Below are 26,473 nucleotides of genomic sequence, written 5' to 3'. Positions count from 1 at the left end.
CTGTTTCTTTACATATGTATGTTTTTTTAGTCTTTTACTCAAGTTTTGAAGGCCTCTGTGCTTGTTTTCAAATCTTATGCTTTCTATAAAGTATTATTTTGGATGTGTGTTCCAAGTAATCTAGCAAATTCTTTTAACCATAATTTCCAATAGCTTAAATAATTTTTAGCTGGCTTTTAATCTGTTAACCCCATGCTGGTCCACAGGTATTCTAGACTATCTCATTTGAGTTTTCACAAGTTATGAAACTGAACATAGGTATTTTCACCTATTTTTCAATTGATCATTGTGCTTATTTTTGTTCCTGTTTTGTAACTTGTTCATTTCACTTAAAATTTGATTGATCAGTTTGTCGTAGTGCCTGTAACTATTGAAACTTTTATCACCCTACAAGTTTCCTTACATCCTTTTCATACTCTTAATATATTACAGTCAAAATTTTAATATGGTACTATATTTTACATAGCATAGGTGAATATTTGATCATATCCCTTATAAAGTAAATTTTCCTGATTTTTATTTATACTTAGTCCTTATTCAGATTTTAATTGCTGTCCTTAATAGACTAAAATAAATTCTCAAAACTAGTATGATCAGTTATTCATGTACTTTTCTGTTAATATAACTAAAGGGCATTTATATAAATTTCAAGTTAGTGTTTAGATTTTCAGCACCAAAACTAAGATTTTGAAAAGGACCAGATTACTATAAAGTTTATTTAGTGCAGATTAAGAATAAAAGGTAAAAATACTGAAACTTTTTTTGTCTGTAGTCTTTTGTTCCAAAAAAAAGGAAGAAACTTTAATTAAAAAGAAATGAATAGTCTCAAGCTTGAATTAGAATAATACAGCAGTTTGTTCTTCTAAATAAGCATAATTAAGATTATTTTTAACATACATATGAATTATGGCGTAAGTATCGGAACAGGATCATCAGAAACGACTTCATTCATTCAACAAGCACTTACTAAGCATATTATCCATATAGTAGCAAGATTTCAGTGGGTTATATTCTTAAATTGTATGATACTTAACAGTCCTATGACGTGTTTTGATCTTACATGGTAACCATTTTTTAACTTTTATTTTAGATGCCTGGAATGATGTCTTCAGTAATGTCAGGAATGATGATGTCTCATATGTCTCAGGCTTCCATGCAACCTGCCTTACCGGTTGGTAATCTTGTGGAAATAATTATTTTCTCTATTTTGATTACTTTCATGTATGAATAATAATTCACATGTACTTTATAGGACACCCCAAAATTAAAGTGTAATGTGGAAACTGTAATGGAGCATTGCATTGCAGCATAAGTACATGTTCAGTGATAAAACTAGCAGTGCTAGTAAAAGTTGACATTCAGCTTAAAAATGAGAAGATTTAATTTTTTGAAATGCTAGTTTTGGTGAAACTCGTTGCACATTAACTTGAGTATTTTTGAGTAGAGATTTACTGTCACACGTAGTAATTTGGTGATCGATAAATACTATATTAGCTTAAGCATGTTTATTTCCTAAGAGTCTGTTGGTTTTAATGAATGAGTATAACATACTTACTTAGAAGTTTTTAGTGTTTTAGTCAATTTCCTATCTTTATTAATATTTCCATATATTATATTACAAAAATATGCTGAAGAGTCTGAGGCCCTATTTCTTTCTTTTTTTTTTTTTTTAATGATTTATTTATTATGTATGAGTACACTGTAGCTGTCTTCAGACACACCAGAAGAGGGCATCAGATCCTATTACAGATGGTTGTGAGTCACCATGTGGGTACTGGGATTTGAACTCAGGACCTCTGGAAGAGCAGTCAGTGCTCTAACCACTGAGCCATCTCTCCAACCCCGGCCCTATTTCTAATATATTAATATTGGTGAGTTTTGTTGCTTAATTAGTAAGACTTGTTTTTCAGAGCTTTGGAAATTTCAGAATTGAGAGGGAAAGGTTGTGGTTCTGTATACAATCGATAACCATGTAATGTCTTAAAGTAATTAAGTTACCCCAACTTTGCTGTTGTCTTGAAATGTATAGCAAGCCTGGTAGTTGAAACCACTAGAAATATTAGTCTATTAGTGGCTTACAAATTACACATGAAACTGACTTATATTACATTGTTTCTATAAAGTTAGTTTAAATGATTTTGAATGATAGTAATTTAATTTCTCTTCTTGCAGCCTGGAGTAAATAGTATGGATGTAGCAGCAGGTATGTCTACATTGTATGGTGGGCTTCACTTGGAAAGTTGCAATCATATTACAGCAGGGAATGAGAGTGATATCTGAGGCTGAAGACATAGTTCCACAAAAGTACTTGCTGTTTTGTTCAGAGGACGTGGCGTCCATTCCCTACTCTTACCTGGTTAACAACCACTTGTAATTCCAGTTCCAGGGGATCTGGTGCTGCCTTCTTTCCTTGGGTGCCAGGCATGCATGTGCTAACAAGTCACTTGCGCATAAACTTAGTTTTTTTAACTAATATTTGATCAGTTCTTAATATTTTCTTAATATTTGACAAGAAATAGTATTTACAATTGAATCCTTAAGTCAAATTTACTGTGCAAATTCTTTGGTTCTCATTTTTTAATATCTTGATTGTTATTAAATACTTAAAATTTATATTGAAACACTTTATCTGAATCTCATTGCTTAACAATCTCACCTAAATTCTTTTTTTATTATATATGATACTAAATGATGCCTCTGTCAACATATTCAGTCAGAATTTTTACACAATGAACTCTACTGAGTCTATATTTCTACTAAGGGAACATGAATGTCTGTTTGCCACCTGACAATTAACTTTGGAGATTGAAAGCTCAATTTCTGAAAATGCTTTATGCTATAGATGTTTTATTTGTGGGATATGAAGCAAGCATACAGGTAATACAGGACAGATCATAAGCTTTAGTAAGAATAAAGAGGAAGAAGTAATAAATGTTGCAGTTATTAAGGAACACTTCAGTTACCACTGTGAATATTTTGTCTTTTAGGTGCAGCATCTGGTGCAGTAAGTACTGTTCAAACCCCTCTTACTTGCTTCCTTATCTCATCAACATGCTGAATTGATCCTTGGTTTCTGGAGATTATTTGCTAAGCCATCTTTAGTTTTCCATACCAAATGTTGAAATTTTTCATTTTAAAAAATAATTTTGATGAGTGTTAGGAGAGCTTGTTTCTATTTTATGTGGCTGTTTTAAAATACCAAGGCCTTCTACTTAAAATAAAACAGTTTTGCCATTCCAGTTGACTCTGGCAGAGGAATCACTGCCGAGATGTAGATTTTTGTAAAGACCCTTTGGGGGAAGACCGTCACTCTTGAGGCTGAACGCTCAGCTGCTGTAGCAAATGTAAAATCCAAGATCTAGGATAAGGAATTACCTCCTGATCAGTGAAGACTGGTAAGCAGTTGGAAGATGCCATACTGTGTCCAACTATAGCATTCACAGAGACTCCATCCCTCATCCTGAGTTGAAGCTTCCTGGTGGTGCTGAGAAAAAGAAGTCTTTCTTACCCAAGGATAAGCATAAGAGAAAGGTTATATTTGCTGTGCTGAAATACTGTGAGGTAGATGAAAATGCAAAATCAGTTGCCTTTGTCAGGAGTGTCCTTCTGATGAATGTGGTACTGGAGATTTTATGGTCAGTCACTTTGACAGACATCACTGTGGCAAGTGTTGTCTGACTTAACTGCTTCAGCAAACCAGAGGACAAGGAGTTGTGCAAGAGTAAAAAGGCAAGAATTAAGAGTGAGGGTAGGGAAGAAAAGGAGGTGTTTGGAGCTGGAAAGATGGCTCTGTAGATTAAAGTGCTTGTTGTACAAGCATGAGAACCTAATTTCAAATCTTAATCATCAGTATAAAAACAATGCATGGCTTCTATATGCTTATAACCCCAGCACTGGGGGCCAAGACAGGTGGGTCCCAAGATGTTTGGCCAGCTTAGCTAAACAAAGCAGTAAACTTCGGAATTACAGAGTACGGCAGAGATCAGTAGAGACTCTAGAGTCTTTGTCTGGCATATCTGCATTTACAGTGTTGTGTGCACAACAGAAACTCCCATCTCCCACCTCTACCCATCAAATGCAAAACAAGAGACATAGATCATAAGGTTTTGAAGCTTGAAAATTCCAAGATCAGGCCACTCTTATTTGTCTGGACTGTAGTTAGAGCCTCCTAATTACCTTGACAGCATGACCAAAGATATTACTTTAGTGTCCGTGCAAAAACATATATATATATATATATATATATATATATATATATATATATATATATATATATATGTATATATGTGGGGGGGGGGAATCAGCCTGGTCAAGAAATAGGTGAAGCCAAGGAAGGTTGAATAGAATTTGGTGGGTTTTTTTTAGACAGAATATTATATAACCCCTATAGTGTTTCAGATTGCCTCATGTAAACTGTTCATCCAAGTCTTGGTTAGATTTTACAAAGTAAACTTCTATTGGGTTATACATAGTCTGAGTCCTTTTAAGGTTTTTGTTTTGTTTTGTTTATTTGAGTCTCATAGTTCTAATTTATTAGAAGGATTACTCTGATTTGTTTTGTGTATTGTCATTAATGTAATAGTATTAGTAACTAACAGCTTGCTTGCTTTATCTTGTGAAGAAAGTTTGTAGTTGTTAGCATTTCATTTATATACTAGTACTTTATTTAAGCTCTTTGTCTTGCAGTAAAAGATAAGTGAAAGTTTCCCTTAATACTATTTTTGTTTTCATTGACATGTAGTATACAGAATAATGACTTTCTGCAGTATTTATCCCCCTTTGTTTGTCCATTTCCTTTTCTATTTCATAAATCTAGGTTTCACATACGATAGTGCAAGTGATTTTTTTAAGGTTTATTTACTTATGTATCTTATGTATATAGGCGTGTATGCACACTGTCATCACTCATGGTACTACGGTTACAGACAGTTGTTAACCACCATGTGGGTGCTGGGATTGAACTTTAGACCTCTGCAAGAGCAGCCAATGCTTTTAATTCCTGAGCCATCTCTCCAGCCCTGAGAATGTGATATTTTTATTGGTGGGACATGTTTCTGTTTAAATTATGATCTCTAGTTTGTTTCATTTTCTTGCAAACAAAATGACTTTTTGAGTTAATTTTATAAACACATTTATATTAGTTCTCTATTATTTATAGGAACCCAGGATAATTGTGTAACTTGTCTTTCTCAAAGGTATTTTGTTAAATGAGAATGTACAAGTCTCTCTTTTGACTTGATTCCTTCAGAAATGTAATGGAGAAATGGTATAGCAATCCTATTTTAGTTTTCTTTGAAGAACTTCATGTTTCTGAAGTGGCCATACTATTTTACATTCCAAACAGTATATTAGAGTTCCTGTTTCCCATACAACCTTAACAACTATCTTAGGGTTTGTATTTCTGCATCAAAAAAAAAAAAAAAAAAGAAGAAGAAAATGTCATGACCAAAAATCAACTTGGGGAGGAAGGGGTTTATTCAGCTTAAACTTCCACATTACTGTTCATCACCAGAGGAAGTCAGGAATGGAACTCACACAGGGCAGGCACTTGAAGGCAGGAGCTGATGCAGAGGCCATGGAGGGATGGTACTTACTGGCTTACTTCCCCTGGCTTGCTCAGGCTGCTTTTTATAGAACCCAGGTCTACCAGCCCAGGGATGGCACCACCCACAATGGGCTGGGCCCTCCCACTTTGTTGAGAAAATGCCTTACAGCTGGATCTCATGGAGCCATTTCCTCAACTGAGACTTTTTTCTCTGATAATTCCAGCTTGTGTCAAGTTTTTAGACAAACCAGCCATTACAACCAACCTCTTATCAATGTGACACAAACACATCACTATTAAGCCTCAACTAAAGTAGTTTGTTGTTTTGTTTTGTTTTTCTTTTCTTATCAATTCCAATTTTGACTGGAGTTAGAACTTTGCATTTTCCTCTTAGCTAAAAATATTGAGTAATTCTCTCATATTTATGGGCCTTTTTTACTTAAGAGTTGTCTGCTTTCTGGGTGAGGTGGTACGTGGATTTAATTCACGTACTTGGGGAGGCCAAGGTATGCATATTACTTTAATGGAGGCCAGCAAAGTACAACAAAAACAGTTTTGGCTCAGTTCACTTGTCCATTTGTTGATTGTACTATTATTTGGGTATTTAATTTTGAGTTCTTAAGCATTCTGGATATTCCTCCTCATCTGTGTGATGAATATCTGGCAAAGACTTTCTACCATTCTGTAATCTGTCATTCTATCTTGTTACTTCTTTTGCTATACGTAAGTTTTTAATTTGATAAAATCTCATTGTCAGTTCTTGTACTATTTCCTGGGTTAGAGTAATTGTGTATTTCAGGTCTTGCTTTAAGTTTTTGGATTTACGTTGAATTGATTTTTATGAAATTAGAGAAGACCCATTTTCATTCTAAGTGGATATCCATCCGGTTTTCCAGGCATAATTTATTGAAGCTGTCGTATTTCCACTGTATTTTACACCTGGTTTAGATCAGATGGTTTCATATTTCTGAGGTTTGTGGTGGTCTGAATGAAATGGCTTCTATAGACTCATTGGGAACAGTATTACTGTAGGTATGGCCTTGTTGGAAGAAGTGTGTCACTGGCATTGGGCTTTGCGTTTTTAGAAGCTGAAGTCTAGCATAGTGACTTACTGACTCTCTCTGATGCCTGCTGATCCCGATGTAGAATTGTCAGCTACCTCTTCTGCACTGTGTCTGCATGCATGCCACCATGCTTCCTGTAATAATGGAGTAAACATTGAACTGTAAGCCAGCCCAGTTAAATGTTTCCTTTATCTTGGTTTTAGCATCTCATTACAGCAATAGAGCCCTAACAAGACAAGGGTTTTTGTTTGATTTGACTTTTTTTTTTCCTGTAACCTCATTCTGCAGTTGTGATTTTCATTGTCAGCTGAGCTTTATGGAGACTCATGTAGGAAGATATGTGAGGTGAATTATATCTTGCTGTGGTTTTTTTTTTTTTTTCTTTTTTTTTTTTTTCTTTTTTTTTTTTTTTTTTTTTTGTTCATTTTTATTGTGGTTATTTAGCGAAATTTAAAGTTGGGTGTTGACCTACTACTTTTTGGTTGTTCCTTTATACTTTTCAGCAAGGGTCTTTGTGTATCCCCTGGGTGTTCTAGAACCCACCATATAGACTGAGTTTGAGGCTGGACTCAAACTCAGTGAGATTGCTACCTCTGAGTCCTGGGATCTTTTTCAATAATGCTTTGGATGTTCATATGAATTTTTGAATTTGTTGAAGATTGTTTTTCAGATTTTGATGTGGGTTGCATTTAAGATGTCCATTGCTTTTGACAATAGTCATTTCCTAATACTAAATGAGGAATAGAGAAAGTCTGTCTGCTAGTGCTAATGAAGTTTTCATTGTGGAGGTATTTCACCTCCTTAATTGTTTGTATTCCTAGATATATTATTATATTTTCATGCTATTCTATATAGTACTGTTTTCTTTATTTCTCGAGTATGTTCAATATTTGTATATACAAAAATTACTATATAGTTAATATATATATATAAACCACTAATTTAGAATGTTGACTTTACACTCTACTACTTTACTGAAATTGTCATGTTTGAAGGTTTTCTGGGGAGTTTTTGGGGTCTCTTAGGTATAGATAAAATCATTTGTAGGTAGATAATTTGATGTTTCCTTTTTGTATCTCCTTATCTTACTCCACTGCTCAGAATCCAAGCATTTCATTGAATAAAAGGAGAAAGAATTGATACCTTTTCCTTTCAGACTTTAGAAGAGATGCCTTGAGATTTTCTCATTTTCATATAATACAGGCTTTATGTTTGCTATATGTATACTGTATTTTAATATTGAGGTATGGTTCTCTCTTCCACCCTTCCTCTGTTTTTTGTTTGCTTGTTTTGTTTTTGTTTTTTTTATTTTTGGAGAAAGGGTCTGGAACTCTTTGTACCTTATATTGGCTCCTGAACTTGTGATCAACCTGACTCTACCTCCCAAGTGCTAGTATTATAAGGGAATATCGCCATAACAGGTTGTTATGTGGAACTGGGGATTGAGTCTGTGCCCGTTTCAACTGAGTTGCATCCCCAATTCAAAAGCATGCTGAGTTTTACTGGGTTTGTTGTTTTCTTGTATATAGTAAAGAAATTTGTAATTTCTGTCTTAGATCCTGTTTATTGATTTGTATGCTGAACTATGTTTGAATCTCTTGGATGAAACCAACTTGATCATCATTTGTGAACTTGTTAATATTTCATTGCATTTTATTAGTACCAAAAAAGGGGCGGGGGAGAAAATGCAGTTTCAGACATGAATTTTAGATCAAAATGAAGTTTGTTTATTCCCATTGCAGGAAAGTCTTTCTGGATTTAACAAATTCTTAGAATGTTAAATTTAACAAATTGTTTGTTTGTTTGTTTGTTTTTATATCTTTTGGGTTATAGTATATTTATTCCCTGCAAAAGGATTCAAACTGTTTGAAGAGGTGGTTGTAAAGCGATCACTTATTAATACTGAACTTCATAATTCAATTCATTAAGTTTTTGAAGTGTTGGTTATATCATGTGAGGTTAAGCATTTGGGGGAAGAATTGAACACTTTATTGATCACTGCTGGCTGCTCTCATGTAAGTTTTTTAGTGCAGCTCATCAGTTTGTTGAACATAACTTCTCAGATGCAGTAGGATTCATAGCCATTTGTTTTATAGCACATCATAATTCATTCAAGAAATGGTTTTTGTGTAGAATTAGAGGAAATGAGGGTTTGGAGGGTTTTTGTTTTATTTTTTATTTTATTTTATTTTATTTTTTGGTTACTTCACAAAGCATCCCACCTCCTTATCAAGCTTTTTCACCTTTCCAGTTTTCTTTAAATATCAAATGACTGCTGAATGGTCTGCTGAATTCTTTGGCTACTTCCTGTTTAGTTTATAAATGGTCATTTGTTATTATCAGCTTTGGATGGCCAGGCCCTAGCTCCTGTTCTTCAAGGCTCTCTTTGCTAACTTTCCAAATCCCGCTGTATTGTTTGTTTCTTTGTTAGCAGTTCCTGGACTTAATGCATCATTGATGCATCATGATTGGGTTTTCTCTGCTGCTTTGCAAAAATTTTGACCTCAAATGAAATGCTTGAATTTGCATTTTGTCTAACATTTCCATAGTATTAATCAGCAAGTAATTCATTATGAAAAATGTGGGAAGTGAATATTTGTGTTTGACAGTAATCACTTGTGTTAAACATGTATTTGAGATCTCTGAGGAGCATCATTAAGTTTCTTTTGATATCTTTTTTGTTAATAAGATCACATACCTTTTTAAACCAATCAGGGCTGCCTTGGCTATATCAGAGGTTCTGCCTGGATGTGTATTTATTGTCATTTCTCTATGAATTTTGTAATTTATTCTCCAGTGCTTTGTATGGCTCAAATATTACTTTAAAAATGGGTAGTTTAGTTTCCAAATATTTTTGTTTATTTTTATAGTTTCTCTTATTGCTGATTTTTAGTTTTATTTCATTATGGTCTTAAAGAACATGAGGAATTATTTAGTATATGTGCATTTGTTACCACATATGTTGAGACTTGCTGTGACGTAATCAGTTTTGGAGAAGGTTCCATATGCTGCTGAGAAAATTGATATTTTTCTGTCTCTTAACTGGAATATTTCATCTGTTAGGCCCAGTTTATTTATAATATATCTTAGCTCTGATGTTTTATTATCTAGTCTTAGTATTAAAGATCAGTCTAAATATTAGTGTATTATTGAAGTTCCCCACTATTGCTGGTTGGATCTATGTGCTCATTTATATCCTTGGTGTTCTTATAAAATTAGGGGCTCCACTCAGTATTTGGTGCATAAATGTTTACAGTTGTTATATTTTGATGAATTACTCCCTCTATTAATATGTAGTACCCTGTGATAGCAATTCTTCGTTGTCACCTGTCTCTGAAATAAACTAAGACCTAAGTAGCTAGGTATATTTGTAAGGGACCTTTTTTCCCTTAATGATAAATCATTTGAATTGGAAAAAAACACACTAAGAACTATAATGCAAATGGCTATACTTGTAAAATTAAAGATGCAATGACTAAAAAAATTGATATATTTCACAGGCTTAGACAAAAAATACAAAATTAATACCCAGTTAGAATGGCTGTTAATAAGTGGCAACTATTGTTGGAGAGGCTATTTAATGATAACCTTACTGAGCTAACTAAAGCAGGTGTGTAGAAATCTACATGAAGATCGCTTAAAAAAAATAAAAATAGGAAGTAGAAAAATGGCTTAGCATTTAAGAGCACTGTTTGCTCTTCTCGAGTACCCAGGTTTGATTCTTAGTACTCATGTGGTAGCTCTCAGCTATCTGTAACTCCAGTTCTAGCTGATTCTATGTCCTTTTGGGTTTTGTAAACATAGGTACACATGTTAGTATACAGACTTGAATATAAGCAAAACACTCAAACACATAAAAAATTAATACAGACCAACCAAATGAACTTACTGTTTTACTTATATTCATCCACCCAGAGAACTCTTTATCTTACCTTAGAGATAACTGTTTATTGCTACTCACTGTAGCAAGGAATGGAGGCAACCTAGCTGTCCACCAGTAGATAAATAGAGAGGGAACACCTTCATGGAAGCAAGGGGATGGGGAGAGGTGATGGAAAGGGGGGTGAGGGGAATAACATTTGAAATGTAAATACAGAGAATATTGAATAAAAAAAGAGAAGAATTTAAAAAAGAGAAAAGCTACTCAAAAAAGAAAAAAAATGGTACATAAGATGAATTTTCATTCATCTCTAAAAAATTTGAAATCATAAAATGCTAGAAAAATGAATGTAGAATATCATATTAAATGAGATTACAAGATCTCAGGACAAAACACTTTTTTAACCTCATCAAATGTTGCCAATAATTTACATGCATATATATGCAAACAAATGAATATGCAGGTACATATGCTGGTTTTCCAACACCCTCAGGTGTATTATGAAATCAAAATTGTTTTTCTTTCATGCATTCAGAATATAGGTATTGGTTTTACATCAGTTTATTCTGGGTCTCCTGTTATTTAGATGGATTTGCTTTTGTAACATTTCTTTCTTATGCTTGTTATTTTACTTACTGGTGGCTTATTTTCTGATAATTGCTGAATTCTAAATAATTCTTCTATATTCATTTTTTTAAACCTAAATAACACTAACATCTAGTAGAACTTTAGGGAATATTGTGAAAGTTAAATTCAAATTATCTTTTAAAAATCCTCAAGAAATCAATATATTTTAAATGCATACGACTTACCAAAAGAAAACTATAAGTAAGCTAATTTAGATATTTAGGTAATTTACCTAAATTTAGGTTTTTACCTAAATTATAAGTTCATTGGATAATTTTCTGTCTTTATCTGTAACTTGGCTCAGTCTTCTGTATGACAGATTGCTAGTTTTGATATCTCGAGTCTTGAATGTAACTATTACCCTGATTTTTGTTGTTGCTTGATAATTGATGTCTGTGTTAGTTTTTGAATTTTGTCTTTAATCCCTGGTAGTCTTTTTTTCAGCCTGGTGTTGCTTTCCATTGACTTTTCATTTGATTTATAGGTCTAGCCAAGATTTCCACTTGTCTTTTTTTGTTTTGTTTTTTCAGAGAATCTTTTTGTTAACATTTTCACGAGTTATTGGGTAACCTTTTTTTTTTTTCCCTGTTTCCTTTATTCTCTGTAAAGTCATTGATTAATCTTATTTTGGGTTTAACCTCCAATAGCCTAGACCTCACTATATAAATCTGGTTTGATTCTTTTTTTCTCTCCCACGTACTAGAATAACAGGTCTAAGACACTCTGAGGTACATTGAGCATTTTAAAAATTAGTATTGAATCATTGCTTAGCACTTCAGTTATTAGATACAGATATTGAAAAATCCAAAAATTGAGGATTCTCACATTGCATTACACTTCTGTATTTCTTGGATTTCATAGAACTATCTTTGCTGATGAGGCTGGCCACAAATTCTTCCTCTGCCTCCTGAGTGCTGGAATTAAAGGCGTGTGCTACTATCAACTTGGCAATTCATGTTCTTTCTTAAACAAAGATAAAAGAAAAAATTACCCCCAAAAATCGAACAAGCAAACACCTCTTCCCTGAAAGGTGGTGGGTGGTTTTTACACCTAGGACATGCCATTTAAGAAAACAGATTTTTCTCTTTACTAGCAGATAGCAGTTTCAAGTAGATTCTTGGTTGGGGGTGTTCAAGTCTTTTTCTCATGTTGAGATTTCATCTGGTTTGAACCTATGCAGATCTTGTGAACCTATGCAGATCTTGTGCATCCTGTCAGTCTCATAACTAAAAAGTATGTTGCCAAAAAGAATGAACAAACCACACAGAATCAGATAGTTCTACCTGCCCATTAATTAGTTCTGAGGGAAGGACAGGACTTCTGGGATAAGGTGTCCTTTATTTCAGTTGGTATGTGGGCCAAGGGCTAGACTTGTCAAGGGTAATGTTATCAGTGGCAAGGCTTCATGTACTCTTAAAACTTGCCATTTCAGATTTTGGCATTATCTTCAAAAAGCACTGTAGCTGGTCAGCTGGCAGGATCCCACCTAGCTACAGAGACAGCATACTTGGTGATGACACCCAGTTGTCTCTAAATGGAATGGAACGATCAGAAGCACTGTTCCGTCACTTGAAATCATGAGTAGAGACAACTAGACACTTTGCCTGTAGATCTGAGCAGATCCTACCCAGCAGTAAACTAACTACTCTTTGAGAGAAAGGAAGCTTCTTTAACACTGATAAATCCACTGGACTTAGCAGCAAAACAAACTTGTATCTCTGAAGGCCAAGAAATAGGTAGTTCGTGTGCTCTCGCTCTCCATGGTAACATACAGGTGATGATGCTCACTCCTCACTTAACATTGTGTGTTTTATTACCAGTGTTATTGATACTCTATTGGATACTCCTGTGACTGAGCAAACTGATACAACAGTGCCTTATCATTTTTAATATATGTTACACAAATATGAGTTAATGCTTACATAGGTCTAGCATACATCTTAGTTAAGTGTTAATACATTTAGAGTCATCATCTACTCCTGCAATAGTCTTTTTTTCACATGAGTTCTTTTCTGCCCAGAGTAACTCATGCTACCTACTACCCTGGACTTCACATATCTGTTTTTATGTACAACTCGTCATATTTAAGTTCATTTTTATATTTTTATATATTTGTATCTGCATTTACCGCCAAAATCACATTACATCCATGTATATCTTAGCATATTACATATCTTAAATTTTAAAAAGATGTAGACCATTTTTGTAGCCCTTCGTGAACCATGGTTAGATTTGTTACCTGTGAAAAGCTGATGTCAAGAAAAGTCCTGTAAATCAAACAACATTAAAATATCTTGGCTGAGGCTTCTTTTTCAAGTTTTAGTAGACTACTAAGTTATTCTGTTATTAGATCCTTAATTAGGAGTAGTTTTACATTCAGTTTCACATGAAAATATTAGAGGACCAATTTAGAACTTTGTCCAAGTACTTAATTGTGTTTTTTGTGTTTGGGGGTGGGGGGAATGGGAGTCTTTCAAATTAGACTAGATGAATGTATGATTTATTATACTCCTGCATTATGTCCATAGCTTGTATATTTTATCCACTGGAGAAGATTTGTATTGCTGGAGGATTATCTTGTGCAAAGAGTAAAATGTTAACATTCTCTTTTCTGATTCATTTTCTACTTCTGTTGAAAAATTATTCTGTAATTTGAACTGTTAAAATAGTCATTTTATACTTAAATTTGGTGTTCTGTATGCTTTGCTACCTCACAGATATTCACTGCTGAGTAATTTACATGTCTATTTTTTTTCTTTAGAAATCAATGTGGACAGAACACAAATCACCTGATGGAAGGACTTACTACTACAATACTGAAACAAAACAGTCTACCTGGGAAAAACCAGATGATCTTAAAACACCTGCTGAGGTAAATGTTTGAAGAATCAGAACTGTTAAATAGCTTGGGTATATTTCTTAGAGTTTTATATGCTCCAAAGACCAGTTCCTCTGTTTTTCTAATTAGTTAAGACATTGGGTGGAGAGGGTTAATATAATTAGAATAATCAGCAAGAATAAAATTGTTTTTTTTAATATGGACATACTTTGTTTATTATCATCCTGTGTTCCAAGGTTTCAAGAATAAATTGAAGAGTAAAACAATTTTTTTCAACATAGTATGACCTGTGCAATTTTAAAAGATATGTTAACAGTTCCAGTTAACCATGGAGTTGGATATAATGAAATTAAATAATCTACAAAATACTTGTCTTAGAGAAGAATATTTTCTCTTTGTGGAGGTGCCTCTGAAAGCGTATTATTTTGTGTTATACACGTCAACATTCAAAATAGATAAATGTGATATAATTAGGATTTAAGCAATAAATAAGCAGTATTGCACGTTTAATGCTCATGCTCAGAAAGAGGTGATCTTTTTCACCATGAATGTTTTACCTAGCCAGTGGTACTCCATTTTTATTTCCCTTAACTAAAGAACTTAAGACAGTAATTGAATGTATTTTCCACATACTTTATTGTTCCTGTAGTCTACTGTGTACATAGTGTTTGAGAAAGAAGGTTGATAGATAACATTTATTTCTTGTTTATATACACATACTCTCGGGGTTATGACAAATTAATTGAATAATGACACTAAAACTTCCGGATGATGAGTCAGATTTCACTTCCCCCCAAACTTTCTATTCATTTGTACTAATATATGAACACTCCATTCAGTAATTATGGGTGGTGGTTTTTACTTACGGTGAACGTAAGAGGGGGAGGTACACACAGTTGAATTCAGGTAGATGCCTAACTTTGAGGAAGCATCCTTGCATTTCTTAAGTATACTATTTCTGACAAGTTACTTTCCCTTCAATAGTTATACATTCAATAGTCGGCAACTTCAATCATGCTGTGAATGTATATAGAGTTACAGTCGGTAGACAATGTCTACTGAAAACAAGTGGGAGTGCTCAGAGGTGTTGAGTATGTTACTATTTGCTGAAAGTGTTTTCCCTTCTTTAGCAACTATTATCTAAATGCCCATGGAAAGAGTACAAATCTGATTCTGGAAAGCCTTATTACTATAATTCTCAAACAAAAGAGTCGCGCTGGGCCAAACCTAAGGAACTTGAAGATCTTGAAGGTATGATGGGAAAACTGTTCTGCTGGGAAGTTGTTGTGTATATATACTAGTCACCTGGAAATAGTTCTCCCCGAATAGGATTATTCAAATTAAGACCTTATTCTTAAAAAAAAAAAAAAAGAAAGAAAGAAAGAAAGAAAAAAATAATTAAATGTGTGCACATTTGAAATGATGTAACATTTTTGTGGGCTCTTATTTTCTTGTTGCTTTAGATCTCAGTTCTATAGATTTTAAATAGACTTTTATTTGATTTGATTCTATTGAAACTAGGATACCAGAATACCATTGTTGCTGGAGGTCTTATTACAAAATCAAACCTGCATGGTGAGCTGCTTTGATAATTCATTTTCTGTTATATTTAACATTTAGAGTATGTCACTAATTTTCACTAACCATGAATGGATAAATCTGCAGTGAAAGACATTAATTCAAACAATTACTTTTGTGTAACAGTTATATTATAAATGAGCTGAAAGTGTTCAAATTTGTGTTTTGGTATTTTAAATAACCATGAATGTTGAACAAGTTCACATCTAAACTTTTAGTATCCCTCAGAATGGTGGTGCACACATGGGATATGTGATTAAGCTTAATCATGAGAGTAGGTAGTAGTTGATTTTCAGTCACTTATTTTGTCCATATGTCATCAGATTTACTGATTTTGTTAAATGAATATATGAATTATATATTTTATAGAAGGAAAGATGAGTTACTCAGTACCATTAAATATTTAGGAAAGATTGTTACCTAACAATACTCAGGCCATAAAGTAACACTCTGTGATGTGATGACTTTACTCTCCTTACAACATAATCCTTTATTAAATTGATCTAGATCAGCTAGGTAAAAGGTTATAGAGAAGTGGCAGGGTATTATTACCTTACAACTTTAGATCACATTAGCTATGATTACCTCTTATGCCCTTTTTTTTTTTTTATCTTAAAATAGATTTTCTGAAATATTTTCCTTTAAGGAGTTAAAGGTTTTAAAATACATTCATAAACTTAGATTTACATCATTGCTTACATGGAGCACCTCATTCTTTAGTGATACAAAATTAACGATATGTGTCTTACCAACAGATTTCAGTTTTACCTGAGCCTAGAATAGTAGACGAATACGGTGTGTTCAAATCTGTAGAGCTCTATGTAAATTGTCTGACCATGAGCTTATAATAATTTTATCACTAGAATCCCAAATTGCTCATCTATGAGAATCAAGCTCATTTCTGATATGACTACAATGGTTGGTTTGCACAGCTGCTTATCTGCTTGTCAGTGCTAATCCGAAAAATGGGCCAGAAATTTCATGAGTTCAGTATCAGTTCTTTTTCAATATCATTTAAATTTAGTGTCTTTTAGAAAGTATTCTCATTCATGGAATAATAATAATAATGGAGCTAATATTATTTTATTCCTAAATTATGAATATTTTCAGAGTGTGATTACATGACCAATAGCCTTTAGAATCATCAGCACTGGAAAAGATAGCTCAACAATCACAACCACTGTTGTAAAAAGTTTCATTATTGAATTGAGGCTTTGAAACTAAAGTAAGCACTTGCTTTTTAAAGCAAGTTTTAAATTGTCAGATGGTAAATTAAATCCAATGAAATTATGATACTTTCATCTCTTTTTCAAGTTTGTTTTCAGTGGTTATATTTAAAACTAGTTGATAACTTTTCTGTTTTCTTTAATAGCCATGATCAAAGCTGAAGAAAGCAGGTAAGCAATTTTGAAAATCAGTATGGTTTACAAATTTGGCCATTTCTATGCATTCATGTTTTAGTTGTCCTCTTTTTAAAAAGGATATGAGTGCTGTGTGATAGGACTAGGATAATGGTTTGATGTCTTTGGAATGTCTTAAGGGAGTGGAGTATTAAGAAGGGACTATCTTTATTCAAGTGTATGTTTTGCTAGACAAGTACATTAATATGGAATGCATTGTTTGTGAATTAAGTTTCTCATTTTGGGAATGAGTGAACTAACTATATATCTGCTTTATAAAACTAAATTCCTTTTTTTGTCCTATTGAAGAATAGACCCATAGCTTTTGCATATGTTAGCAATCAACTACTAAGCTATATACCCCCAGCCTACGAAGTTTCTCTTTAATTGTTGAAATGTAGATTTTACAGCTCTTACAAGTTTTGCTATATATCAAATGTTATTCAAAGTAACAGACTGAGGTTTTATTGAATTGGGCATTGGGAAATACAAGCATTTATATCAATGCCTATTTCATGTTACTGTGCACATTTGCTGTAAGCAAAATAATGGTAGAAATTGGAAGTGGTAACCTAATGCACAGTGTTCTACTCAAGGGAACTAAGGCTACATACAGTACTGCCTGAGCCTCATGAATCTGAGCCCAGCCTAGATGGTATAGCTATATAGTCTCTAAGGCAAACATACGTTTAGTATAGTCTTACCCTGGTCTTTTGGGGTGGCTTTCTAGTGTACTGTCAGTGACTTGTTTAGCCCTTTGTTCCATTGGTGTCACGACTGTATAATGTAGCATTATGTTTATATAGTATTAAAATGACCAGTTCTCCCCACTCTCTTTCCTCTTCCTCCTCCCCTTTTCTATTCCTTTTATTCCCTCTCTTAATGTATAGCAAGCAAGAAGAATGCACTACAACATCAACAGCCCCAGTCCCTACAACAGAAATTCCTACCACTATGAGCACCATGGCTGCTGCAGAAGCAGCAGCTGCTGTTGTTGCGGCTGCTGCAGCTGCTGCGGCAGCAGCTAATGCCAATACTTCCACCACATCTGCTAATACTGTAGGAAGTGTTCCAGTTGCTCCTGAACCTGAAGTTACTTCCATTGTTGCTACTGCTGTAGATAATGAAAATGCAGTAGCTGTATCAACTGAGGAACAAGCACAGCTTGCTAATACTACAGCCATTCAAGATCTAAGTGGTGATGTATCCAGTAACACTGGAGAGGAACCATCTAAACAAGAAACTGTAACGGAGTAAGTTTAGTAACTAAGACTTCTGCAAATCAATGCCTGACTTAAACTGTAAGAGCTTGTTGATTTAGTCAGTGTCTATTAAATGTTTAGGTAAAAACTTAAGTTTTCTAATGTTGATCCATTTCAGAAAGGTGAATTTCAGTGGTGTCATGCCATCAAACATTTGAAAGTAATCTGTTCAGGTTGTAATCTTACCTCAATTAGCACTGAGTAGGGTGAGGCACAAATTTAAAAGAATTCATGCTATATTAATGTACTATACAAAATCAAAATCAAGGCAAAAAGGCAAAAAAATCAGCAGTTTACAAACTCCAGTATTTTAAATAAAGGCTTGGTATCATGCCATGGCATGTTTATTTTTGGTAAGAGGTTATTTGATTTTCTTTTGTTTTATGTGCTCAGTACAGCACTGCAAGAAGTACTGTAGATTGGTGTTGAACATAGAAATAAATCTTGGAAGATCAGAAGCTGGCCCAAATAGAGAAGAATTAAACTTGTTTTCATTCTTTTGGGGTTATTGGTGGTGTTTGATTTTCAGTTTATTGTAAATAAATTGAAAAATATGAATAACTTTTTTGAAAAATGACTCAGATAAGAGAAGGCACTTTGTACAAAAATCACAAGTAAGGAAGTAATTTTATAATTATTGTAAGACTTATAATTGAGTTATTCTACCATATGATGCAAGAATAACTAGAAGACTAATCTGACCAAACACTGTTATCCAGTTATTGTACTCACACTGCCCATTTCTCTGCTCCTACTATAAATGGTTCTTCTCTTGTGTTAGTTGCACAAATAACTGTATAATGTTGTCATATTGAGATTTTTTTTTGAAATGTGGTGGTATATTTGGAGACAATTAGAGTAAAGGCCACTTTTTCTTTTGCTCTTCTGACCTTGGCTGTACATATATTTAAGCATATTGTGTGTGTGTGTGTGTGTGTGTGTGTGTGTGTGTACATATTCACACATGTATATATACCAGACATTTTTTGCATACAGAAAGGTCCTTCATCATTTCAAGTGAAGACATCTTCTGAGATAAGATTTTTAGTTATCATTCTAATACATTTTATGCTGGAACTTTTTAAATACTGAGATGCTCAAAACACTTTAGGCAACTTGGTTTGATAATTACATGTAATTTGTGCATATTCTCATATTTCTATATATTTCTATTCTATTTTAGTACATAATATAATATAGTTTACATGGTACATTACTTCAAGTATAATGAAAATTTTCTATTTTCATCACAATTATGTTTTATGTTATTTTTCATCATGCTGCTGCGTTCATTTATATGAATGGGGAAGGCCAATAGTAGTTTATTTTTTATAATTTTAACAAGTATTCTTTCTTGGCAGCATTTCAGTATTAGTTCATGTGTCATAATTTCTTAATGATTGTAATTAACTTCTGTGTAGGGACACTTAAGGAGTGCTACATTTGCATATGTTACATCCTGTGTCCGTATCTACTGCAGTGTCGCGTCCATCATTTTTACAGTGAACTACACTTTCTAAGTTTACTGTAGGATCCCAAACACGTAGTTGATAATTCTGTGTTAAATTCTTTTTGAAATCACTGTTAAGCAGTATATTTCACAATATTCCAAATATTTATGTGGAGTTCTGGGTTAGAGTTTCTTGGCTTTTGTGCCATAGTGTATTATCTGCCCAAAACAACAAGGCTTAGTTAGCACTGTTGGATTCTAATTTTAACATTTGCAAATATAACCGAGCTGGATTTTGCTAATTGATCATTTATTGTTCTCTACATTCTTTGTAGTTTTATGTACACATACAAAACTATCAGGAATTAAATGTGAAACATGAATAAATATGATGAGCCATTTTATTAACATGTCAACTAGTGATGTAAATCAGTTTAGTGCAGTTCTGTGTTGTTTTGGCCTTTGCGTAGGGTCTGGTAAATGTTACAGAAATTCTATAGCTTTATGTCCTTGGCCTCAGACAGTTCTATTTTTAGGGTTCGTGTAAGAAACTTTCTTCTAAAATTGTCAAGTGTTCGGGCAACTTCAAGCAGCTAAATGATGCGGAGATTTTCTAAGCAGAAAATAGTTACTGAAATTATGAATAGCATGTTTAAATTTCTGTCTCTCTAGTTTTACTCCTAAAAAAGAAGAAGAAGAGAGCCAACCAGCAAAAAAAACATATACTTGGAATACAAAGGAAGAGGCAAAGCAAGCATTTAAAGAATTGTTGAAAGAAAAGGTATTAATAGATTTTTAAAGTAACATGTAATAATTTCATAATAAATGCTCTCTTTGGCGCCTTTATTTAAAATACTAATCTCTTGAACTGTTGTAACTGAAAACAAACTAAATTTGTTGTGTTTTAATTGAAGAACTCTTTTGTGAAACTTAACAAGGTATTAATTTCACAAACATTTTTTTTTTGCCTTGATAAATAAATTTTTTTTTCAAAGAACTGAAATCATTATCCTTTTGTTGGTGGACTAATACAGAAAAATACTGTTTCAGTTTGAGTGTGAATTTTCTTTTCATTACAAAGTTGCATCATTGAAAATGGTTTTAGACCTTAAAAAAATCTGCAAAATTAGATGCTTGATATTTACAGTGAGCATTATATTTAGCTTCCCGTGATACTACTACTCTCTGTGTTCTTATATAAGATAATAATTGTTTCATTTAAATAATTTTCAGCGGGTACCCTCCAATGCTTCATGGGAGCAAGCTATGAAAATGATCATAAATGATCCTCGATACAGGTAATACAATGATTTATAAAGTTACTTTTGACATTAATCCCAGGGCACTTAAAATTGTATACAACAGTTTAACTGCATGAAGAATTGTTCATGGCTTTGTAGTTGGCGTAAATTGAGGTATTTTATGCTACAGCCAAAAACCCAAAAGACCGTAGACTTGTCCTACAATCTAAGCACTGTTCTACACATGAAATTAAAATCATTTTATAACTAGAAATTGCTTTTTAGTATTGTTTCATATCTTCAATAAATTATACAAATGTTCTTAACATTTCTTCTCCAGCCACTATGCTTATTCTTTTATATAGATATAGATATATATGTATGTATGTGTGTGTGTGTGTGTGTATATATATATACTCTTTTTTCTTTTTTAGTGCTTTAGCAAAGCTGAGTGAGAAAAAGCAGGCCTTTAATGCCTATAAAGTCCAGACGGAGAAAGAAGAGAAAGAAGAAGCAAGATCAAAATACAAAGAAGCTAAGGAATCCTTTCAGCGTTTTCTTGAAAATCATGAAAAAATGACTTCCACAACCAGATACAAGTGAGGTTTCTAATGATGCAGAAAGTGCTTCCCTGTTGTTTCTGTCCTGCGCATCCAAATGGATGGTAGTGAGAATGTAGCAGTTCTATGAGGTGCTCCCAAAAGTCAGGAATTTGAGTTTACATATAGGCCCACTTAATGTGTTAGGGAGTAAACATACCACATTGACTGCTCTCTGTTTTAAAGTCTGCAGAAGGTTCCTTAATGTCAGAGAAAATAGAGGCTTTTTGTTCTTCTGTTGATATTTTATTGACTGTCTTGGAGTTTTCCTGAGTAATGATTTTTAAACTTACAGTGGAAAGAGTGTTCATTGACTACCTTTGACAAAAATGATCTAAAGTTGTACTGATGCATTAAGGAAGTAACATTTGATTTCATAATCACTAGAAAAGCTGAGCAAATGTTTGGGGAGATGGAAGTTTGGAATGCAATATCAGAGCGCGATCGTCTCGAAATCTATGAAGATGTTTTGTTCTTCCTTTCAAAGAAAGAAAAGGTATTTTTAAAGTTATTAGTATTTCAACATTCCGAAGAATTTTACTTTCAAATGAGTAAAATTATAATACAATTTCTTTTCTTAATTTGTACAGTGTTATATACATCATATCTATTAATTGGAAACTAAGTTCAGCATAAAATGGGTTAACTCAATCTTTTTTCCTTCTTTTCAAAGATAGTAGTTATTGTTTAAATCATAGTGGATACTTATTTATCTGAATACATTGTTAAATTGTTTTGCATCCATTCTTAAAAGAAACATGGATGATAATTCATATATTACCAAAACTTTAAATGAAGTTGAATGACATTGAAGACTTTGGTATTTACATAGTATGACTGCTTTCAATATTTTATATTTCATTATAAAATGTGTCTCTACTGCATACTGGTAAGGCCCCGAGTTTATGGAATAAGAACACAAAAACAAAGTTTTTGAATTCTGACTTCAAAGACAGATTGAAAAACTAAAGGTAAAGACACTGTCACAAAACAACACTAACAAAATAAAAGGTGTTGATACTATAACATTTGAAACATCAGAATATAAATGAGTCTTAAGTAATTGCAATTCAGATGCCTTGTTTGAAGGTTAAAAAGTATTTAAATATTTGTTGTAGGAACAAGCAAAGCAATTACGAAAGAGAAATTGGGAAGCCTTAAAAAACATACTTGACAATATGGCTAATGTTACGTACTCTACCACTTGGTCTGAAGCCCAGCAGTACCTGATGGATAATCCAACGTTCGCAGAGGATGAGGAGTTACAGAGTAAGAACAATGACAAGTAGTGCCCTCCAGTCACAAAGAGTTAATGTCAATTTTTGTATGAAATCAGAATTACTCTTTTTATTTACTCACTAACTCAATTTTACAGAATGATTTGCCCATTTCTGGTGGGGGGGAGGGGAGACCATTTTCAAATGGATTCCTTCTGATTGAATTTTAAATTTAAATCATACAGATAATTCTTGAAATATTTAATAAGTCAACCATTTGTAGATCATTAGTGTCTTCTGAGCACAAGGCAGCTGCACTTACAAACTCGCAGTGACTAAGACAGTGTGCACAATACTTAACTCCAACATGCCAATGGGAGCTGACCGTGAAATCTGCCCTTCCTATAGAGATATGGGCAACTGATAGCTGCTGAAAAGAGGGAGGCTGTTCCCTCTTTAAGATAATTTGGTCATGATCCATGGGACGCCTTAAATCTAAGAATATTTGGGCATGACAAATTTGTCTTGATGGGTTTAAAGTAAGCGAGAAAAAGTGGTGACAGCAAAGTTAGGTGGGTGAGTAGAGGGGAGATCTGTGAAGAGTTATGGGGGATGATGAATATGATCAAATGTATGCAGAACCCTTAAACATGTGGTATTAAGCGTGACTTTGCTGTCTTTAGTCCATTGTGCCATGTGCATGTTCTCCATTTATCCTCTGTGATATTTGAAGTCATAGCTTGTATCATTACACAATTATGTCTGAATTCAAATACCAGTGTTTCTTTTATACTGAATTGGAAATTTGTAGAGTTTGATGCAAATAATTAATCTGCCTTTTTTTAATATTTCAAATTTGTTTTTTACTGAAAAAATACTATAGACATGGATAAAGAAGATGCATTAATATGCTTTGAGGAACACATCCGGGCCTTAGAAAAGGAAGAAGAAGAAGAAAAACAGAAGACACTGTTGAGAGAAAGGAGGAGGCAGCGTAAAAATAGGGAATCTTTTCAGGTAATAAATACCTGTTCTTACTCAGTTTTGTAATATAGAATATAGTCATTGGTGCCAAGAAGGATCAAAACAGTTTTAATCCTTGTTTCCAGTTCATTACCTAGGCTTTGTGGATGGACCAGTATGTTGAACTCTTTAATTTGTGCAACTTTTTTTGTTTGAGTCAAGCATTTAATTTGAGCATAAGGTTTTAGCTGAGCAAAATAGCATAAGAGCTAGGTGGAGACAAGATGAGTGCTTTGTAAGAGTTGGTATCTGGCTCTTACAGAACGTGCTGTAAAATTTAGACACAATATAATTAAGCCTTTTACTTGGCAGTTAAATTGTGTTCCATAGTTGGTATCTCCTTTTTCACTTCTAGCTGTATTCTTCCCATTACAAAGAAATGAATTTTTGCTGTTTAAATTTTATGACTTTTCTTTGAGATAGGACCTAGGTAGCAGAGGCTATCCTCAGACTTGCTGTGTAGCCCAATTTTGTACTCTTGATTGTTTTGTCTCCGCCTTTCAAGGGCAGGAATTACAGACAGGTGCCACAATGCTTGGCTAAGATACTTTACTTGTATAACCTGTGTTTTGAAGCTATATCTTAATATATCGTGTTTGTTGAATATATTCAGATAAATAAGAAACAAACTTGGGGGTGTATTACTAAGTATGGAGCTAGGATTTAGAACTATACAGTTTTGGTTACAAGCAGTCTTTAGTCCTATATTAAACTCTGTATTATGATACCAACAAGATTGCGGTGGCATATATATGCTTGATGCTTGTCATTAATAGTCTGTTTAATTTAGGGCAGTAGTTCTTAAAATGTTATTTATGTTAAACTCATGTGAAAAACTTTTTTTAAAAGCAATTATCCTGACCATGTCAGTGGTTATACTCTATTGCTTTCACAGCTGTTGAACAGTAATTTACCTTTGTTCTAAGAAACTCTCTATTCTGGTAAGTTACATTTTTAGTAGTTCTGCATAAGATATTCATGTAACTACCAAGAACACAGATTATTAACCCTCTTCCTAAGAATTAGATCCAGCAGATACGGGGTAAGTTTTAATATGGAGTAACACCAATGTGCTCATATGAATACCAGTGACTTCTGAAATTGTTCCTGATTACCTACTTAGTGGGATTTATCATTTCTTTAATCACATTTAGCGTGAAAATTATTTCAAAGACCAGTCTTATTAAAGTCATGAAAGTAGACATTCTGCTTACCTATGTTCGTATAATTTTCATAGCTAGCTATAAAATTAGGCTGTCACTAGTTTTAAGATAATCTATATGACAAGAAAGAAAGGCTTTTTAGGAGAGCTATTAGATTGTTGCAGCTTGTAAGCTTCAAGCCCTTTTAAAGGTTTAAAGTTTACAATGGTTTGAATTTAAAATAGACATAAAATAACAAATAAAATAGACATTAACTAACCGTTAAGATAGAAATCTGGTCATAGAGAGTAAGACGATATGATACAGAGTTTATACAAATGCTGTAATTGCAGCCCAAGAGACTAATTAAACGCCATACGGGCTTTTAGCTAAATGTAAATTATGGCTTTAAATCATTGATATGCATATAGCATGTTTGTGTTTAATGTTAATGTAAGTGTTGTTAAATCACTATGTTGGTACTCTTCAATATATATATATATGTATATATATACATATACATATATATATATATATATATATATCAGTAATTTTTCAGTCCTATTTTACCTTTCAAAACTTTGTGTACTAATTACTGCAGTAAAATGAATTAAGAGAAACTGTCATTTCCAGAATTAATCATGAATGGAAAGAACCTATTCAAATAATTTAGTTGGGTGATTACAATCTTTTTGTTTTGATTTGATTTGATCTGTCAGTTAACACTTAGGTATTAAGTTTGTTACATCTTTGCTAAGAACCTAGTGAAAAATCTTAAGTTCAGTATTTGAATTCATATCAACTGTAAAAACTGACAAGTCTTTAAATGGAACATAGGAAAAATGTGTCACAGTCAAAGTAGTAGTCTTCTGAGAATGAGCCCTAGATGCACAGAATCTCCATTACAAAGTACAAATTACTAAACCCTAAAACAAATAGGATTCTGGGGTGGAGCCTAATGATATGTTGATTCTATGATCCTTCAGATGATTGACCAATTCTAAAGTATAGGAAAATCTACAAAAATAGCTAATATCCAAATTTATTATTATAGTGTGTTACTTAAGATATTTAGTAATCACTAGTATAATTAAGGAAAGTTAAAAGATTTGACAAAGTTTAAAATTACAATTAGACTTTTTAGATATTGTGGTAAGGAAGATCTCGGGACTTCTTTTTTTAGACTTTTCAGGATGGATGTGGTAGTGGCATATACTTTTAATCCTTGCACTTCGTAGACATAAACAGGTGGATCTCTTGAATGTTTGCAGCCAGCCTGGTCTGCTTTCAAGATCCAGTACAGCCAAGAGTACTTGATGAGGTCCTATCTCAAAAAGAAAAAAGGAAGAGAGTATTTTATGGATAACAGAAAAATAATCAAGGGCTAAACATGAAGGAACAGTTTAAACATGAGAGATATCTCTCAATCTATGAAAGTTCATAGTTCAAGCAGGCATATGAATAGCAACATGGACAGTATTGGAGAGAAGAGAAAGAAATGAGTAAGAAAAGGTAATAGTGAATTGAGTCTGGGATAGACATCTTCAGCCAAGGAAAACGTTATTGGTGATTACTATGCAAGGAAAAGGTAACACTGGTATTTACT

General features: G+C 33.3%; 1 protein-coding gene across 12 annotated transcripts in view; it reads left to right on the top strand.

Annotated features, from left to right (window-relative positions):
• Positions 1-26,473, top strand: part of PRPF40A (pre-mRNA processing factor 40 homolog A) — a gene marked incomplete at its 5' end in the record, with an annotated part of 49,405 nt that overhangs the window by 12,005 nt on the left and 10,927 nt on the right. For 6 of the 12 annotated variants that reach the window (XM_080927789.1, XM_080927788.1, XM_080927785.1 and 3 more), the window contains 14 exons: positions 1,091-1,171; positions 2,173-2,203; positions 2,988-3,004; positions 13,878-13,988; positions 15,086-15,206; positions 15,477-15,530; positions 16,906-16,930; positions 17,824-18,186; positions 20,318-20,426; positions 20,879-20,943; positions 21,321-21,485; positions 21,873-21,981; positions 22,604-22,754; positions 23,586-23,719. In XM_080927789.1, the coding sequence (XP_080783915.1) occupies positions 1,091-1,171; positions 2,173-2,203; positions 2,988-3,004; positions 13,878-13,988; positions 15,086-15,206; positions 15,477-15,530; positions 16,906-16,930; positions 17,824-18,186; positions 20,318-20,426; positions 20,879-20,943; positions 21,321-21,485; positions 21,873-21,981; positions 22,604-22,754; positions 23,586-23,719 (1,536 nt within the window). The remainder of the gene's footprint in view (positions 1-1,090; positions 1,172-2,172; positions 2,204-2,987; positions 3,005-13,877; positions 13,989-15,085; positions 15,207-15,476; positions 15,531-16,905; positions 16,931-17,823; positions 18,187-20,317; positions 20,427-20,878; positions 20,944-21,320; positions 21,486-21,872; positions 21,982-22,603; positions 22,755-23,585; positions 23,720-26,473) is intronic. The other 6 variants (XM_080927787.1, XM_080927786.1, XM_080927791.1 and 3 more) reach the window with 1 other exon arrangement.

The sequence above is a fragment of the Micromys minutus genome (genome assembly GCF_963924665.1).
Source record: "Micromys minutus genome assembly, chromosome: 13".
NCBI lineage: Eukaryota > Metazoa > Chordata > Mammalia > Rodentia > Muridae > Micromys > Micromys minutus.
Note: the sequence above shows the minus strand (reverse complement) of the source record. Positions and strands in the feature narration are given on the sequence as shown.